This window comes from Heterodontus francisci, chromosome 36 (assembly GCF_036365525.1).
Source record: "Heterodontus francisci isolate sHetFra1 chromosome 36, sHetFra1.hap1, whole genome shotgun sequence".
NCBI classification, from domain to species: Eukaryota; Metazoa; Chordata; class Chondrichthyes; order Heterodontiformes; family Heterodontidae; genus Heterodontus; species Heterodontus francisci.
This window is the reverse complement of record NC_090406.1, coordinates 36,759,407-36,778,049: the sequence shown is the minus strand read 5'-3', so window position 1 is coordinate 36,778,049 and position 18,643 is coordinate 36,759,407. Positions and strand designations below refer to the sequence as shown.

Genomic DNA, 18,643 nt, shown 5'->3' with positions numbered 1-18,643 from the left:
CTGGATTGAGCTAAGGAATTCTGTTTTAAACATTTCTCGTACTCTAATTCTAGAATTTTTGTCTTTATTATTGCTAGCTCTCTTTCCCTTCTTGTCATCTCTGCTACCCTATTCATTGTTAAAAGTTTTATTCCTATTTCTTTACAAATACTGATACAGTTCCTTTTTTAATTAAGTACTTTGTTAATTGTCACTTGAAAATATTCAATGAGGAGACTTTCGATCTAATAACAGTCTTGGGGGTGAGGGAGGGATAGAATATCCATGTAACTTCATTCTTTGATCATCAACCTACAGCAACCAGTGGAAACTTTTTTTTTAATATATTCATTTGTGGGATGTGGGTGTCACTGGCAAGGCCAGCATTTATTGTCTGGAGTCTCATTTAGGCCAGACTAGTTAAGGATAGCAGATTTTTTCCCCCAAAGGACATTAGTGAACCAGATGGGGTTTTTTTACAACAATCGACAATAGTTTCGTGGTCACAATTAGACTAGCTTTTAATTCCAGATTTGTTACTAATTGAATTCAAATTTCACCATTGTGGGATTCGAACCCATGTCCTCACAGCATTATCTGGCTCTGGATTACAAGTTCAGTGACATTACCATTATGCCAGTACCTCCCTTGTAATTTTCACTTGACCTTCCGTAAAGTTTCTTTTTCTCACCAACGCCCCCTTTTCCATGATAAATGTCCAGATTATTCAAGCATTTCTCTACAACAGTTGCATTTTATTTTTTCCAGTGAATCTTCGTATATCCATTCTATAATGGAGTGCCCAGAATTGTGGCTCAACCCCTGTATGAAATTCTGAATCCTATTTTGTCAGTCTGGTCTTTTCTGCACTCCTCTTTCATAAAGATTTCTGTATCTATAGTTTGTTTCCCACACTCTAAAGAATCTTGCTATTGATCATGTGCTTCCTTTTCACCTTTTCCTAAAATATATATTTTACACAACTCAACATCTGTCACAGTTAGCCATACTCAATTTAGTATCAGGAAATATTTCTTTTGTACTTGCATCCTATTCCTTACTTGGAAACATCAGCTAAGAAGAGTTGGCATTGGGATATTCTGAGGAATTAGTACGGTAGAAGCATACTTTTGTTAGGTCGTGAGAATTTGCAGTAATTAGACACCCTCACTGATGTGAGGAAAGCAGAGCCAATGCCATTGCTGGCTTTAGCTTTGCACCCATAAATTGGTCAAGGGGAAAAAAAACACCATACATACAGCATTTGCTACTTTAAAATATAGAGTTATCAATGTTCTCAATTCCCTCCCCTTCTTTGTTAAAGCAGCCGGACACTTCTCTACATGGAGAAAAGTTTGCTTTTTAAACCAATCCTGAATGTCTGTAACCAGCTAGTATATTTGCAGTGTAAGAAAGTATCAATCAACACTTATCATATTGTTGCTTCTCCAAGTTAATAGTGGGCATTGCTGCAGCTGCAAGGCAGTGTTCTGTGACGTTGGCCTAAAGCCCAACTCTTCCTCCTCGCCTATGAATCCAATTCTGGGAATGCTGAATAGGGAACTCTTGAGGCTTTGGCGTGTAATTTATTATATTTTTGGAAAATCATGAATTGTCTCTTGAAATGTCAAAATGAGAACAAGTACAAGTTATGAAAAGTAGCATTTTGTGGTATAAACTCTTCTAATTTTTCCCTTTCCACTTTCATATATCTCTTGCTACTCGTCCCTCCTTAACCATTTTTCTTACTATTTACTTTCCCTTTTCACTATTTTTCTTACTATTACCATTGGCAAATTAGAAGCAGATGTGTTCTAGGAAGGAATGCAGGAGCCCAGAATTTTCTGCTTCTATGGAGGGGCAGGAAGGCGAGAGAGTAGGGGCACAACAATCTCGTGTGAATCTTATTTGCTTGAGTCAGTCTTTGGCCAAGCCCTCAGAGCAATCCACCCACTCCCAGGGCACACCCACATGAGTCAATCTGTTCACCCCAGCAAAAGCAACTGATCTATTGGGTAACAAAACAATGCTGCCAGATTTTGTGATGAGGGTGAGCATGGCTGCCAGCTGTTCTTTTTTTCATTGTCATCCCCATCCAGCCTCTTAAGAACCAAACTATAGGACCTGAGTACAGACCAATAGTGTTGCTCAGAGCCACATGTTAGCCTTGTGTCCTCTTGCTGTGAGAACTGCCAGTGCAGACTTTTTCCTTTTGCTCATATGCTATTAACATTACTGTGCATTACTAGTATCTTATTTCTGGCTTCCACCATTATTTAAAACTCTACTATATAATGTTAAGTGGCTCACTGTTACTAGCTGAACAAACTTTATATCTGATGTTCCATTCTAAAAATCTTCAATATTTACTAAAATATGAGGAAATTGACACTTTCCACATAATTAACTTATGACTGTTTGTCTATGTCATTGAGAAGGAACCATTTAGATCAAAAGGGACCCCTTTGCAAAAGTTTAGCAACCCGAACAGGGTGAATTTATTGTCGCTACAAAACAAATGGCGCTGAAGTGTAAAATTTGAAAAAGGCTCAGCAAAGAAAGATGAAGGGGCACTGATCTAAAAGAGGTAACTAAAATGGCAACGTAACTTAAAAAGTGAGGCAAGAAATGCTAAAAACTTAAATATCTCCAAAGTATTAATTGAAAATATGATGCACTTTAAGAACATAGCCTTGACTTCTTTATACTTACTGCTTTCTCAATTCATTTGAGATTTTATTGAATGTGAGTGGAGCTGAACCACTAGCCTAGACCAGGAAGCAAAGCCACATGAACATCCCTACAGATTACATCATAGCCATATGTATTTGCTTTATATTTCTGCCTGTCTGTAATACCAAATTGCTCATTTTAAAATGTATCAGTTCTTTTAATGCAGTTGAAATAGCTGCAGCTGAAATATTTGGCATGCTAAGTACCATATCCCTAATGTATTATGTTAAATTTTGCAGCGTTACTTTTAGGTGTTGATAAATTTTCACATTTTGACTTTAGTGCTGCAGTTTAACTAGAATTTTTTTTCTGAGGGTCGTGAGTCTTTGGAACTCTCGTCCTCAAAAGGCTGTGGAAGCAGAGTCTTTGAATATTGTTAAAGCAGAGGTAGATTCTTGATAAGCAAGGGGGTGGAAGGTTAGCGACGATAAGGAGGAATGTGGAGTTGTGGTTGCAATCTGATCAACCATGATCTTGTTGAATGGCAGAGCAGGCTTGAGTGGCCTGCTCCTACTTCATTAGTTTGTATCTGCGATTTCCCAATTTGTAGCTTAACCAGCTGAACAGTACACAGAAGATTCAATCTCTGGCCTGTGTTGGATTAACTGATCATGTTGAGAATGGAATGGGATTGTAGAGTTGACCGTGGTCCTGCTGGGTTGGAGAAGGGAAAATTGTTATGGTTTCCCTGACTATCCAGCAATATCCTGTTTCTGCTACAAATGTGGATGTTGGATGAGGACAGGATCAGGCTTGGGTGTGCTGCCACCCAAAATAAACTTGACTGAAGTTGAGAAATGAAGTAGTGACACTAGGGGCTGGTACTGTATACTCTGCTTTCAAGGAAGGAATTGAGTTCTGAAGTATCAATTTTGGAAACTGGAATTCAAAAGTTATTCCATTGGTCAACAACCTAAATCTAATGTGCCACTGTTTCTGTAATGATGGAACCATTGAAATGAGGGTGCAGTAGAGCAGCTGAACCCGTAATTTCATCTAGTCAGGGATCCAGAAAGGTTTAGGTTTGGCACTGGAACAGGAGTTGTTTGACTTTTTTTGTAGGCAGAGCTAAGCAGCATGTCCTTTTCTCTCCTGAATCTTCTGTTTCAGACCCCAAGGCTACAGTGTAGAATAAGCTTTGAACCATTTTATATTGCAGCACTTGACTGTAGTTGTGTGCCCTGTTGAGGTTGACATTATCAGCCTTTGAAAAGCCATTGTAGCGTCATTGGGACATCTAGCAGGCTCTGCTAGATATTTTATCCACTGCAGTACAACATTTTTTTTTGAAGTGTGATATTTACACTGCTTTCTGTCTCATTGATACTGTAAATTTTATTTGAATAGCATTTTGGTACTTGGGATAAAGGGTATCTGTTTGGGAATTGGATTGAGCTGCAGTTGAATTTAGATCCCATACGTGTATGGGCAATGTGCAAACTCCTTTTAAAGGTTTTCTTTGTTGAAATTATATACAAGGGTGTCCTTCAAAGATAAATATGTGCATAGTCTTAATCTGTATTATTGTGCTGGGAAGGAGTGTTGTGTGGTTGATCATGATTCTTGGTATCTGTTATCATTTTGAAATGTGTGTTTATGTCCCTTTTTTGTGTAGCTGTCGGGTAGAATTCTGTCTTCTGAAATCAGGATTTGAATCCAGCTTAGACTGATTTGACATCAAAGTCTCTCCTATCTTAAGATTTGATGTGACTTGAGTTCCAGTATTGCGATTCTGGGCCCATATAGATATTATCCGCTGAAAATCTAACTTGACTTGATACCAATCCATAGAAGATTCATGGTGTGGAGAATGCAAAAGTTCCCTTCATGGGGTTTTAATTTTTTGCTAGTAACTTTAAGTAGAGCTGAAATTTTTTTTAAGGGTACTGAATGCATATCTCCTGCATCAAAAGCTTCAATATCTCTTGAGCATGCATAATCCAGGCTGAAATAATATATTGGGCAAAAAATCATGTTTTGAAACCAGTTTAAGTGGATTCGAATCGTGTTCATCAATTTCCAAAAATTCTTACCTTCCTTTCAATCAGGAAGGTATTCCAATTGAGAGTCCTTATTTGAGCATATCATTGTCTTGTGGTAAACAATTTGATCTCAAGAAATCTGATGCTATTTTCACTTGATCTGGGCCATCTTAAAGCAAGAAGTGTGGTCTTCAAATGTGGTAGGAATATGGATTTAGTATATAAATGGGTGGTTGATGGTCAGCACAGACTTGGTGGGCCGAAGGGCCTGTTTCAGTGCTGTATCTCTAAACTAAACTAAATGCCAAATGCAATTGTAGAAATTTTGAAGGGTGCTGTGTCAAATAACTTAAATTTATTTTAGTGGGAATGTACTGACAGAAGAACAAATTTTACTAGCAGGCTGGACAGCTGAGCCACCTTGGTAAGCCAATAACCTTAAAGTAAAATATTGAAAGATGCAGGTGGAGCTGCACTTGAAAGAGAAAGTTAATGTTACATTTATTTACATTTATCAGAAATAGCGTAGTTCTGAAAAGATTTCCAGTCTAACAACCCATTTTGCTTTCAGATGTGCTTGCACTTATGCATTTTCAGAATGTTTCGTTAGTTCAGTGACTGAATGTGATGAGCTGATTATTGCAAAGTTGATCCAGGATTGAATATATTCAGCAAAGTCAGCTGTATCTTGAATAAAAGCAAAATACTGCGGATGCTGGAAATCTGAAATAAAAACAAGAAATGCTGGAAATAGTCAGGTCTGGCGACATCTGTAGAGAGAGAAGCAGAGTTAACGTGTCAGGTGAAGGGTCACTGACCTGAAACGTTACCTCTGCTTCTCTCTCCACAGATGCCGCCAGACCTACTGAGTATTTCCAGCATTTCTTGTTTTTATTTCGGCTGTATCTTGGCTTGTTTCAATGCTGCTGCTGCTTTCGGTACTGTGCTAAAATTGAATTTCCAAGTAAATAACAGTTGAGCACCTGAAGTAATGTAACCAAAAGTAGACTGTTTGCAAAATTAAAAAAAACTCTTAATTTTGTGTGCTTTCAGTTCAAAAGGCTTGTGGACCTGCACCTAGGTTTTTCGGTCTAAAGCTGTTGGCCGATAGAAATGTTTGTGTAAATCATGTCAGCACTCCCATGGAAATCAGGCAATTGTTGGTATAGCAATCAGTCTCTGTTTCTCTGCAGCATATAATGAAGACCCAGCATTTTTCATTTCCTGGATGATGTGAAGTTGTTTAGTGATATTTTTATGACTATTCCTTATTTAATAAAGCTACAGATAGTCCAGATGTAATTTATTTTCCACACTCCTGCTGTAAGTATAAATTAAAAGAACTTTGATGTGACTTGTTGCATCATTTTTGTCTTTTTAGAATTTTTATACTCTTGTCAGTGGGTATAATAATGGATGTCAAAAGTTTTCAGTTGTCTTGCATTTCATCCAAAATACACAATGTGCAATCTTAAACTATGGGAGACTGTGTTAGTGCATGCCATCCACTTGAACCTGCCTTTGAATGTAGCCCAATACTGATGAAATTCACTTTGGAAACCCTGCTTTAATTATCAAAGTTTTCTAGCGCATTCCTAGGAGATGTTAGATTTATGTGTAAATCATTGAGAAGCACTTAAAGTTAGGAGTGAGAGCTATTTAATTCAAACAATAGAGAGAAAAATAACTAATTTTATGGCTGTATCTCATGTTAGATGCTAAAATTTTATAATTTATTGTAACATTCCCATAAATTGGGGTATTTGGACATAAATGATCATTTAAGGTGCCTGCTGTGACTCAGTTGGTAGCATTCTCATCTGAGTCAGAAAACTATGGGTTTTAGGCCCCACTCCATATTTATCCCTCAGTCAATATCACTTCTTAACATGGTCTATGTGGTCATTATCACATTGCTGTTTGTAGTAGGTTGCTGTATTCAGATTGGCTGCTGTGTTTCTTATATTACAACAGTGACTACTTCCAAAGTACTCTTGTTTGCTAGAAAGTTCTTTTGAGATGTCAGTTAGTCATGAAAAGCACTATATAAGTGCAAGTCTTTTTGTATTTCAAAATGTTGCTGTGCAGCATCATGTTTTAAATGAGTGGATCACATGCACTGAGGGGTTTTTAAAGTGGACAGGAGGGCATGTGGGATGGTACCAGTTTTTTTTTTTTTTTGTTTAATATTGGGTATAGAAATTTATTCCTTTATATAAAAGGAACTTTTGCAATTTGCAGATTACATGGACACCGAAGGTGCGAGGCAAAAGACTCAAACAGCAACAGGTATTCAAATGTATTTACTTAGTTAATTTACTGGCAGTATTGAGATATTTGTATGAGCCCAAACCAGATCAGAGGTTGTCACGCCAACTTGCTTTGTTGGATGATTTTTTTTAATCCACTGACTGGAGATCTGAATTTATATATTTTTTGAGAAATTTGAGAGTACAGATGAAGGATGACTTTGGCATCTTAGAATGGCCATCTAATTTGAAACACTGATCCTACATTGCAAGGCCAATGAGGAGGGAGATGAAATGTCTGCTCATTCTCCAGCAAGAACCAAGACTTAGGAAGTTTAAGGAAACTGCTTGTTCTTGTAGCCAGAAGAAATACTGTTAACTGCTATGTTTGAATCACCCACCTACCCACCCACCTGTGGTTCTAAGCTTGTATTTCTCTGCAAAGGAGAAGCTTCTGCGCTCTGCCACACACAAACCCAGGTGGGGTGGCCCTGTCTCTCTCTTTCCCTGCCTTTACCCCCCTCTTCTCTCTCTCCCTCCAGCTCTCTCCCCACCCCCTTTTCCGTTTCTGACGGCACTGTGATACTTGGTTGGGTAGTCCCCCAGACCCCGGTTCATTTGTCTTCGGCGATATTGTTGCTGCTTCCTCATGAAGGGACAATTTTTGTACAGTTGAGAAGTTGGCAACTTCTAACCTGTGCTTGCCTGGTTATTGGAGGTTCTTGATGCAACTGATCAGGGTGCATTCTGGTTATGTCAGGACTGCATCTTGAGAAAATCTGTAGCAGCGGGTTTTTTTTTTAATGCTATCTGCAATCTCTCAGGCATCTTAAACTAATTGTTGCATTTACGCTACAGTATTCCTAGTTCGTAAATTTTAATGCTAGACTTTATTGTCCTTTTTTCCCATTCTCCCTTCCCGTAAACATTTTGGCAAAGTTCAGTTGTGGAGGTTGAATAAATAGCTGTGTTCTTGCTTGCTGTAGGTAGTCCCTTCTGTTTTGAATAGAGTACAGCTTCCTACCTCATGATTCTTTCTGACCTTCATATTGTTAGTACTTCCTGTTTTGTGTGCATTCATTCTCTGCATGCCTTGGATCTCTATCATATTCTTTTAGCAGAACTGGATATTGTTTCCAGGATTTGAACTATGTGCTCCATGTTAGATAAAATTCTTAAAGGAACAATGTCTGTGGTTTTCCCTTTATTTGGATATTAAAATTGAACTTCGTTCCACGATTGCAGACAAAGCGACCAATAGCAATACTTCTAGCATTCTGTTTCTAGTTTTAAACATACTTATCACCTGTTTGTGCTTTTATGGTTTCGTTGTCATAGGAGCGTGAAGAGAAACAGCAAAAACTAAAAATAGAAAAAGAAAAGCGGGACCGTGCAAGAGAAGAGGCCAGACTTGCCAAAGAACGTGCAAAAGAAGAAGCTAAGAGAAAAAAGGATGAGGAAAAGGAACAGAAAGACAAAGAGAGGAAGGAGAAAAAGGAGAAAGAAGAAAAGGAGAAAGCCGAGAGGCTAAGATTAAAGGAGGAAAAACGGAAGGAGAAACAAGATGCATTGGAGTGAGTGCCTCCTTCCCCGTTCTCTCACTTGTAGGATTTTGATAAGTATAAATGCATAAGGAGGGTTTAGGTAATTGTAGAATTCTCAATTATTACAATTTTGGCTTGCCTCATCTATAAGACAGGCTTGTAAAACTTTATTTTGTTGTTGGTTAAGATAAGGTGCAGTAAAGTAATAGTCTCCCACTTAAGCAGTTCAGTCTAGTGAAATAAAAACTGTTTTGAAGCACTTAAAAGTGTTCCTGTTTAGAACAAATTATATATTTTGCCATGTGAATGTTCCCAGGTTTTAGAATTTGAAATACTCTAGTGTGATTCTGCAGACTGGTATTTTGTAATTTCTTTCTTGGGTTGATTAATATGCTGTTCTGAGGTTTACTGTGATGTTAATGGGACCATGCAGCTTGTCCGCACATTAAGCGGAGTAAGTTGTATTGTTGGAACACCTTGTGCCTTTTGGCGATCCTAAGATGGTGCCTAGCTAATACGTATATTTTGCAATATGATTCCTGTCATATGTAGGCAAACAAAATAGTGAGTTTGCATATAGCAAAGTCCTACAAATACCAATTGAATGGCTACATAATCTGTTTTCAGTGGTGTTGATTTCAGAGAGGAATGTTGGTGAGGGAGCAAGGAGAACTCTATGCTTATCCAAGTCATGTTTCTGGGTCATTTATGGCCCTCTATGCTGCTACATGGTGGTTTGATTTGGTTTAAATTCATCGAAAAGACAGCACCTCCAACTTCTTCCTCAGTGCTACACTGAAGGGTCAGCCTAGATTATATTCTCAAGTGGGGCTTGAATGCACAATCTTCTGACTCGAAGCGAGAGTGCTATCAGCTGAGCCAAGCTGATAGCGAACCACTATTTTGTGCAGCATGCTATTCTATGTTTTTAATATATTAACTGATCATTATTTGACCTTTATTTTTTTTACTTGGATGAAAAGAAAGGTGCACTAAACATGCAATTTCTTTTGCTTTTATAAGAGCTAAATTAGAAGAGAAGAAAAAGAAGGATGAAGAGAAACGGTTGAAAGAAGAAAAGGTAAAGGCAAACTATCTCTCAATTTTCAAATCCCTGGGCTTTGGCTTTCCCTGACACAGCTGTCCATTTTAGCTCTGACTACTTCCTCATCTGCACCTTTGTCTTTATCAACATCAAAACACTCCCATCCTGGTTGTTACCCTGGTACAGTTGCCACCATTGTTCCCTCAAGTCCAAGGAGCACACATGTGAACAGATCTGGCACACAACTGGTTTAACCATTCATCGTATCTGGCTGGACCACATGCAGTGCCATTAGGCTTCATTCTCCTCTGCCAGAGCTATTCCAGAATGATCCTGGAGAGCATAGTTAACCCCTGGCTGCTTGTCTCGACATGTGCTGTAATAATTTTCTACCTATTGGATGTGCACTATAGAAGTATTTGATCACTGAAATTTGTGCCTTATTTACAAATTATGTAAAATCGGTCTTAATATGGTAGTTGGACTGTGTGCTCTAATGTTGCCTTGTGTATGATAGCTATATTGTCCATTATTGAGGTGTACCCTGTTAAATTTGATTACAGCGTTTGAAGGCAGAAAAAGTGAAGGAGATTTCAGAAATCACTAGGTTCTTCCAAAAACCAAAGGTTCCACAAGCCCCTAAGGTAAGTATTATTTTCAGACCTGAATATACTTGGCATCTTGCCTCAAACAAAGTCTCTCCAGTACAAACCAAATTAAATTCTGACTTATGTAAGGTACTTCCTCCAGTATCTCTTCAATATCTATCTTGCTTTCTGGCCATTACACTTTTAAAATATCATGCGCAAAATATTGACATTTGATTTGAAAATTTATTTTGCTTAATCTTTGCACTATCCTGACTGAGTAAGCAGGTATGTGGTACATAATGCTACCTACACACCCAAGTGTTTCCTATGCTATGGCATTTCAGCTGCACCCTATATGACTGTAGTTATAGGAATTGGGAAATGCTTTTGGTGAAATGTATTGTAATGAATGAGCTTTGAGTGTTTCCATTCCTCTTGTTATATTCTTGATTCAGCTGCAAGAAGATGCACAAAGTTGGCTTTGTGATCTGGTCTTATCTTCCTGTGGGGAACATTCCTTGCCTCTGTTCTCTACTTTTTGGAACTAGAGGGTGCCAGAATAAAATTGGCAAGCCTGAAACAAGATTATAGTTGACAAGAACATGAGCACCGTTTATTGTCTTCTCCAATCCCCTGCCCCAAACTCCCAGGCTCTGAAGCAACACAGATTGTATTTTAAGTATTGATTCTGGTCAACCAGAAACAAGGGAAATATTCAAGTCCTGGAAGCAGTACAACGAACAACTGGAGGGATGGTCTCTTGTGTATAGGCTTCCTTGAATAATAAGGAACTTGGACGTTTCAGCCTTGAAGTAAGATGCCTCAGAAATTATGCATGACTGTTGAGTAGAAAATGTAAAAATGGAATATTACTTCAACTTAAATTATGAGGAAAAGGAGGTACCAGTTAATACTAATAAAAGCTAATTAAGATTAGGAGATTACTCGCACAGTGAGCAACACATGAAATAGGCTTCCCATTAAAGTAGAGTAGAAAACCCTGGAATTAGATAAGATGACTAAGTTGGAAGTCTTCCTGAGTGCCTGTGTCAAATGGCCTTCCTTATCTGTAATTATCTTGTGCAAAGTGGTTAACGTAGACCACGAATGTGATACGGTTGTTTCCCTGATCCCTAGCCATTTTAATTGCCTGAAAACCATGCATGACGTGCAAGCTTAATCATATTTTAAAAAAAAACAGAAAATTTAAATACGCCAGGCTGCAAAAATGATTATTTTTATTATTTACTTGAGGTTTAAGTTTTTTTGATGGCCTGCATTGTTGATGCCTATCGTAGCACCCTCACGGATGCCTTGCCTAAAACCAACCAGCTCAGCAATGCGCCAGTGATCTTACTGGCTGCTGCCCTATTAATTAACATAATGCCTTTATCTATAGAGTTATTGGGGAACCTTGTAACTATATGCTTTTTAATGAACAAGGCATGATCATGATCTTCAAGATTTATGAAAGGATTTGATAGGGTAGATATAGAGATATTTCCACTGCAGGTAAGATCAGAACTAGAAGTCAAATAAAGCCAATAGGGATTTTGGGTGAGACTTCTTCACAGCGTAGTTAGAATGTGAAACTCGATACCCCAAGGAGTAATTGAGGCTGATGGCATGGATGCATTAAACATAAGAACTAGAAGCAGGAGTAGACAATTCAGCCCCTCGAGCCTGCTCCGCCATTCAGTATGATCATGGCTGATCTTGTCTTGGCCTCAACTCCACTTCCCTGCCCGTTCTCCATAACCCTTCAACCCATTACTAATTAAAAATCCGTCTATCTCCTCAAATTTACTCTATGTCCCTGCATCCACCGCACTTTGGGGTAGTCAATTCCACAGACCCTTTGAGTGAAGTAATTTCTGCTTATCTCTGTTTTAAATCTGCTACCCCTTATCCTAAAACTATGACCTCTCATTGTAGATTGCCCCACCAGAGGAAACATCTACTTTGTCAATCCCCTTAATCATCTTATATACCTCAATTAGATCTCCTCTCATTCTTCTTCACTTTCAAGAGTAAAGGCCTAAACTGCTCAATCTCTCAAGACAAACCCCTCATCTCTGGAATCAATCTGGTGAACCTCCTCTGAACTGCCTCCAATGCAACTACATCCCTCCTCAAGTAAGGGGACCAAAACTGTACGCAATACTCCAGGTGCGGTCTCACTAAAGCCTTGTACAGTTGCAGCAACACTTCACTACTTTTATTCTCTATTCCTTTAGCAATAAATGCCATAATTCCAGTTGCCTTCCTTGTAACCTGCTACACCTGCATACTAGTTTTTTGCGATTCATGCATGAGGACACCCAGATCCCTCTGCACCGAAGCACTCTGAAGTTACTCTCCATTTAGATAATTTGCCTTTCTATTCTTCCGACCAAAATGGATAACCTCACACTTATCCATGTTCAACTCTATCTGCCACATTTTGGCCCATTTACCTAACCTATCCAAATCCATTCGTAAATTTCTTATTTCTTTATTGCAACTTACTATCCCACCTATTTTAGTGTCATCTGCAAATTTGACTATAGTACCTTCTATCCCTGCAACCAAGTCATTTATATAGATTGTAAATAGTTGGGGCCCAAGGACCGAACCCTGTGGCACCCCACTAGTTACATCTTGCCAACCAAAAAGGGACTCATTTATCCTGACACTCTCTCTTTTCTGTTGGTTAACCAATCCTCTATCCAAGCTAATTGCCCCTAACCCCATGTAATCTTATCTATTGTGCGGCACCTAATCAAATGCCTTCTGGAAGTCCAGATATACTACATCTACAGGATCTCCATTATCTAGATAAACGCAAGGGAGAAAGGAATAGAAAGATATGTTGACTGGGTTAGAGAAAGAAGGTGCAAGACAATGTTCCTTCCTGATTTTCTTTGTCTAGCCTGTTTGTTGAATTGTGCAGTATGTTCTGAATTGCAGCACACCAGTGCAGCTTAGAGGAAATGTTGGTCAGAGGAGGCTTGTATGAACCAAACACTGGTATAGACCAGTTGGGCAAAATGGCCTGTTTCTCTGCCGTAAATACAATGAGCTCTTGTTTTTTAAATGGATCTATATGAATAATTTGGAACAAGACTCAAAATGTATTTTATACTTCTGTTGTAACCTCCACTTTGTCAGTCATTACTACAGAGACTGTATTCAATGCTGGACTGCTATTCAATTACCTGAATGGCTGGTTTATGTGGAATTGATTTCTGCTCCACTGGACGCACAGAATCACAGATTTGTTACAGTGCAGAAGGAGGCCATTCGGCCCATCGTGTTCTCACCAGCTCTCTGAAAGAGCAACTCCCTCAGTTCCATTCCCCTTCCTTCTCCCCAAAGCCCTGCACGTTCTTCCTTTTCATATAACTGTCTAATTCCTTTTTGAACGCTTCAAATGAACCTTCCTTCCACCATGTTCTCAGGCAACGCATTCCAGACCTTAAAAACTCGCTACATGAAAAAGTTTTTCCTCATGTCACTTTTGCTTCTCTTAACAAATACTTTAAATCTGTGCTCTCTCGTTCTTGATCTTTTCACAAGTGGGAACAGTGTCTCTCTATCTCAGACCCCTCATGATTTTGAATACCTCTATCAAATTACCTCTCAGCCTTCTCTTCAAGTAAAACAGTCCTAACTTCTCCAATCTATCTTCATAACTGAAATTCCTGATCCTTGGAACTATTCTTGTGAATCTCTTCTGTACTCTCTCCACTGCCCTCACGTCTTTCCTCAAGTGGGGCGTCCAGAATTGGACGCAGTTCTCAAGCTGAGGACGAACTAGTGTTCTTATACAAATTCAACATAACTTCCTTGCTCTTGTACTCTATACCCCTATTAATAATGCCCAGGATACTGTATGCTTTATTAACTGTTCTCTAAATCTATCCTGCCACCTTCAATGACTTATGCACATATACACCTCGGTCCCTCTGCTCCAGCACTGCTTTAGAATTGTTCCCTTTATTTTATATTGTCTCTCCATGTTGCTCCTACCAAAATGAATCGCCTCACATTTCTCTGCATTGAACTTCATCACCAACTTGTCTTTGTCCTTTTGGAGTTCTGCACTATCCTCCTCATAGTGCCTGCAAGTTTCATATCATCTGCAAACTTTGAAATTGTGCCCTGTACACCAAGGTCTAGGTCATTAATATATATATATATTAGGAAAAGCAAGGGTCCCAACACTGATTCCTGGGGAACTCCACTACAAACCTTACCCAGCCCGAAAAACATCCATTAACCACTACTCTTTGTTTCCTGTCATTCAGTCAGTTTCGTATCTATGTTGCTACCGTCTCTCTTGTTCCATGAGCTACAAGTTTGCACAAGTCTATTGTGTGGCACTGTATCAAATGCCTTTTGAAAGTCCATGTACACCACATCAACAGCATTGCCCTCATCAACCCTCTCTGTTACCACCTCAAAAAAAAAACTCCAAGTTAGTTAAACCATGATTTTCCCTTAAGAAATCCATGCTGGATTTCCTTAATGAACTCTCATTTGTCTGGTTGACCATTGATTTTTGTCCTGAATTATTTTTTCTGGAAGTTTTCCCACCACTGAAGTTAAACTGACTGGCCTGTAGTTGCTGGGCTTATCTTTACATCCTTTTTTGAACAAGGGTGTAATGTTTGCAATTCTCCAGTCTTCGGGCATCACCTCTGAGTCTAAGGAAGACTGAAATTATGGCCAGTGTCTCTGCGATTCTCACCCTCACTTCCCTCCATATCCGGCCCTAGTGCTTTATTCACTTTAAGTACAGACAGCCTATCTAATGCTTCCTGTTTATCAATTTCAAACCCCTCTAGTGTCTGACTTACCACCTCTTTCAACGTTGCCTGGGTTGCATCATCTTCCTTGGTAAAGACAGATGCAAAGTATTAATTTAATAACTCAGCTATGGTTTCTGCCTTCATGTGTAAATCCTCTTTCTGGTCTATAATCGGCCCCACTCCTCCTTTTACCACCCTTTTACTATTTATATGCCTATTGAAAGCTTTGGGATTTCCTTTAATGCTAGCTGCCAGTCTCCTCATGCTCTCTTGCTTCTCTTACTTTTTCATTTCCCCTCTGGACCTACTATATTCTGTCTGGTTCTCAATAATACTCTACCTGGCATCTATCATAAGCACACTTTTTCTTCTTTGTCTTAATCTCTACTTTTATCAGCGGGGGAGCTATGGGTTTGTTTGCTCTCCTTTTCCCCTCCGAGGGAACATACCTCGAGTGTACGCCAACTATCTCTTCTTTGAAGATAGCCCATTGTTCATCCACCGGTTTTCCTGCCAGCTTTTGACTCCAATTTATTCATCCCAGCTCCATTCTTATCCCATTGAAGTTGGCCATCCCCAGTTAATTATTCTCATCTGGATTGCTCTATGTCCTTTTCCACAGTCAGCCTAAACCGTATGATACCGCCACAGCATACAAGGCTACGGGCCAAGTGCTGGAAAATGGGATTTGAATAGTTAGGTACTTGATGACGGCACAGACACGATGGGCCGACGGGCCTGTTTCTGTGCTGTATAACTCTGACTATACAATGATCACTATCCCCTAAATGCTTTCTGACTGATACTTGGCCCACCTCATTCCCAAGAACCAGGTCCAGCAGTGCCTCCAGTTTGTTGGACTAGCTATATACTGTGTAGAAAAACTTTCCTGAACACACTCTAGGAACTCTTGCTCTTCACTGCCCTTTTACAGTACTGTGATCCCAGTCTATATTTGGATAATTGAAGTCCCCCATTTTTCACTAGAATTTAGAAGGTTAAGGGGTGATCTGATTGAAGTCTTCAAGATATTAACAGGAAAAGACAGGCTAGATAAAGATAAGTTATTTCCACTGGTTAGAGATTCTAAAACCAGGAGGCATAATCTAAAAATTAGGACCAGACCATTCAGGAGAGATGTTAGGAAGCACTTCTTCACGCATAGGGTGGTAGATGTTTGTAACTCTCTCCCACAAACAGCAGTTTGTTAAGCAAAGATATTAAGGGATATGAGCCAAAGGTAGGTGTATGGAGTTAGGCCGCGGATCAGCCATGATCTCATTGAATGGCGGGACAGGCTCAAGGGGCTGAATGGCCTACTCCTGTTCCTATCTTCCTATAAAACTACCCGATAATTTTTGCACCTCTCTCTAATTTCCTTGCAAATTTGCTCCTCCATGTCCTTCCCACCAATTGGTGGCCTATAGACAACACCAAGCAATGTAACTGCACCTTTTTTATTCCTTGGCAGTAGCTAAATAGATTCTGTCCTTGACCCCTCTGGGACATCATATTTCTCCATCACTGCAAGGCTCTCTTTAATCAATACTGCCACTCCTCCCCTTTTTTCCCTTTCCTATCTTTGCTGAACACCATGTATCCAGAAATATTTAACACCAAGTCTTGCCCTTCTTTGAGCCAGGTCTCTTATAACCACAGCATATTTCCGTGGTGCAATCTGCGCCTGTACTTCACCAGTCTTAATAACCACACTCCGTGCATTCACATACATGCACATTAACCCTGATTGAGACTTTATTACTTTCTCCCCTACTCTGACCCCACCTAATAACATACTATTCCCTATGCTCATGCTATCTATTTCCCCCAATATTCTTTTCTGCTTGCAATTCCTCTCTAGTACTTGCTCCTGGTTCCCACGCCTCTACCTAGTTACCAGTTTTGCTTCTCTCCAATCTGAGCTCCCTCTCAGGTTTCCATCCCCCTGACAATTAAGTTGAAACCTTCCCCAACAGCACTAGCAAATCTCCCTGCAAGGATATTCGTCCCAGTCCTGCTAAGCTGCAACCCGTCCATCTTGTACAGGTCCCATCTGCCCCAGAACCGGTCCCAATATCTTAGAAATCTGATGCCCTCCCTCCTACACCAGTTCTCCAGCCATATGTTCAATCGCTCAGTTCTCCTATTATGCTCACTTGCACATGGGACTGGGAGTAATCCTGAGATTACTGTTTTTGAGGTCCTGTTTTATAATCTTCCTAGCTCCCTAAAATATGCTTTCAGGTCCTCATCCCCCTTCTTACCCATGTCATTGGTAGTAATGTGGACCACGACCTCTGGCTGCTCACCCTCCCCCAGAACAATGCCTGTCCTTGACATCCTTGATCCTGACACCAAGAAGGCAACACACCATCCTGCAGTTATTTTTAGTGCCACTGAAATGCCTGTATGTTTCCCTAACTAATGAATCCCCTATCACTGCTGCTCTTACACTCCTCTTCCTCCCCTCCTGTGCAGCTGAGCCACTTGTGGTGCCACAAACTTGGGTCTGACTGCACTCCTCTGAGGAACCATCACCCTCACCAGTGTGTAAAATGGAAAATCGATTAGCAAGTAAGATCATATCAGGGGACTCCTGCACTACCTGCCTGCATGCTGCTAACCTGTGGTGTGACCACCTCCCTAAACATGCAATCCACGTAGTCCTCCGCCTTGCGGATGCACAACGGTGACTCCAGCCGCCGCTCGAGTTCCAAAACCCGGAGCTCAAGCTTCTGCAACTGGTGACACTTCCTGCAGATGTGTTTGTCTAGGACACACAGTGCGTCCATGACTTCCGACATGCCACAGGCTGTACATTCCACTCAGCCAAGCTGACCTGCCATACCTTAACTTTGCAGGCTATTATAAGTACAATAGCTTACCAGGTACTCACCAAACAGCTCCTTCCACTCCACCAAAGCAGGAACCAAATACTGGAAGGTTAAAAAGTATTTTTTTTTAAATGGAGCACCACCTTCCATCACCGAACTTGCCACTCACCAAATTCAAATCTCCACAATCAGCTTGAAATCTGCACACTGAGTGCAATGGAACTTACCTATGGTAATAAAGCTTTGCCAATACTAATAAACCTTACTACTATTAGTAAACCTTACAAATACTGATAAACCCAATAATATTCAATGCAGCTTGTGTATTAAGTTGTACTATTTAAACTAATACCCTCCCTACTAGTGTCTCTCTCTCACTATTATAAATTATAAAATCTGCTTTAGTTTTTAGTTTATATACTAATAAATCTAACAAGTCTTTTATGTTTGATTTCAATTAAATGAAAAGCTTACCTGTATATTCAACCCACGGCTTTGTTTCCCTGCTCCAGTCTGCTGCTGTGATCTCCTGTCCTGCTCTGGATGCTGCAAAATGATTCCCACATTGCTTCTTGTGGGTGCACGCTCTACTCTGATCTATGTGCTTCAATTTATCCTTAGGACTTTTCCATTACCCTTTGCTGGATTGGGTTGCAGAACCTGCTAAGGCTCAGATTATCACTGTCCTCTGCCTCCAAGTCTTTTATTGCTGTCAACCCTCCAAGTTTTAACCCCATCTCTTGACAGTATCTTGTTGATCTGCCAGATCCATTGATCACTCCATATCTCTGTTGGGAGCACAGGTTGACATCCGCAAGATTTTGATTTACATGCCACGCTTTCTTGGCTCTCAATCAACTGCAGCAGCTCCTCCTACAGCTTCTGGGTATACTT

General features: G+C 39.9%; 1 protein-coding gene across 2 annotated transcripts in view; it reads left to right on the top strand.

Annotated features, from left to right (window-relative positions):
- chaf1a (chromatin assembly factor 1, subunit A (p150)) overlaps positions 1-18,643 on the top strand; it is a 66,403-nt gene that overhangs the window by 8,816 nt on the left and 38,944 nt on the right. The window contains exons 4-7 of one of the 2 annotated variants that reach the window (XM_068016543.1): positions 6,936-6,983; positions 8,282-8,517; positions 9,511-9,568; positions 10,096-10,176. In XM_068016543.1, coding sequence (XP_067872644.1) covers positions 6,936-6,983; positions 8,282-8,517; positions 9,511-9,568; positions 10,096-10,176 — 423 coding nt within the window. The remainder of the gene's footprint in view (positions 1-6,935; positions 6,984-8,281; positions 8,518-9,510; positions 9,569-10,095; positions 10,177-18,643) is intronic. The other variant, XM_068016545.1, reaches the window with a different exon arrangement.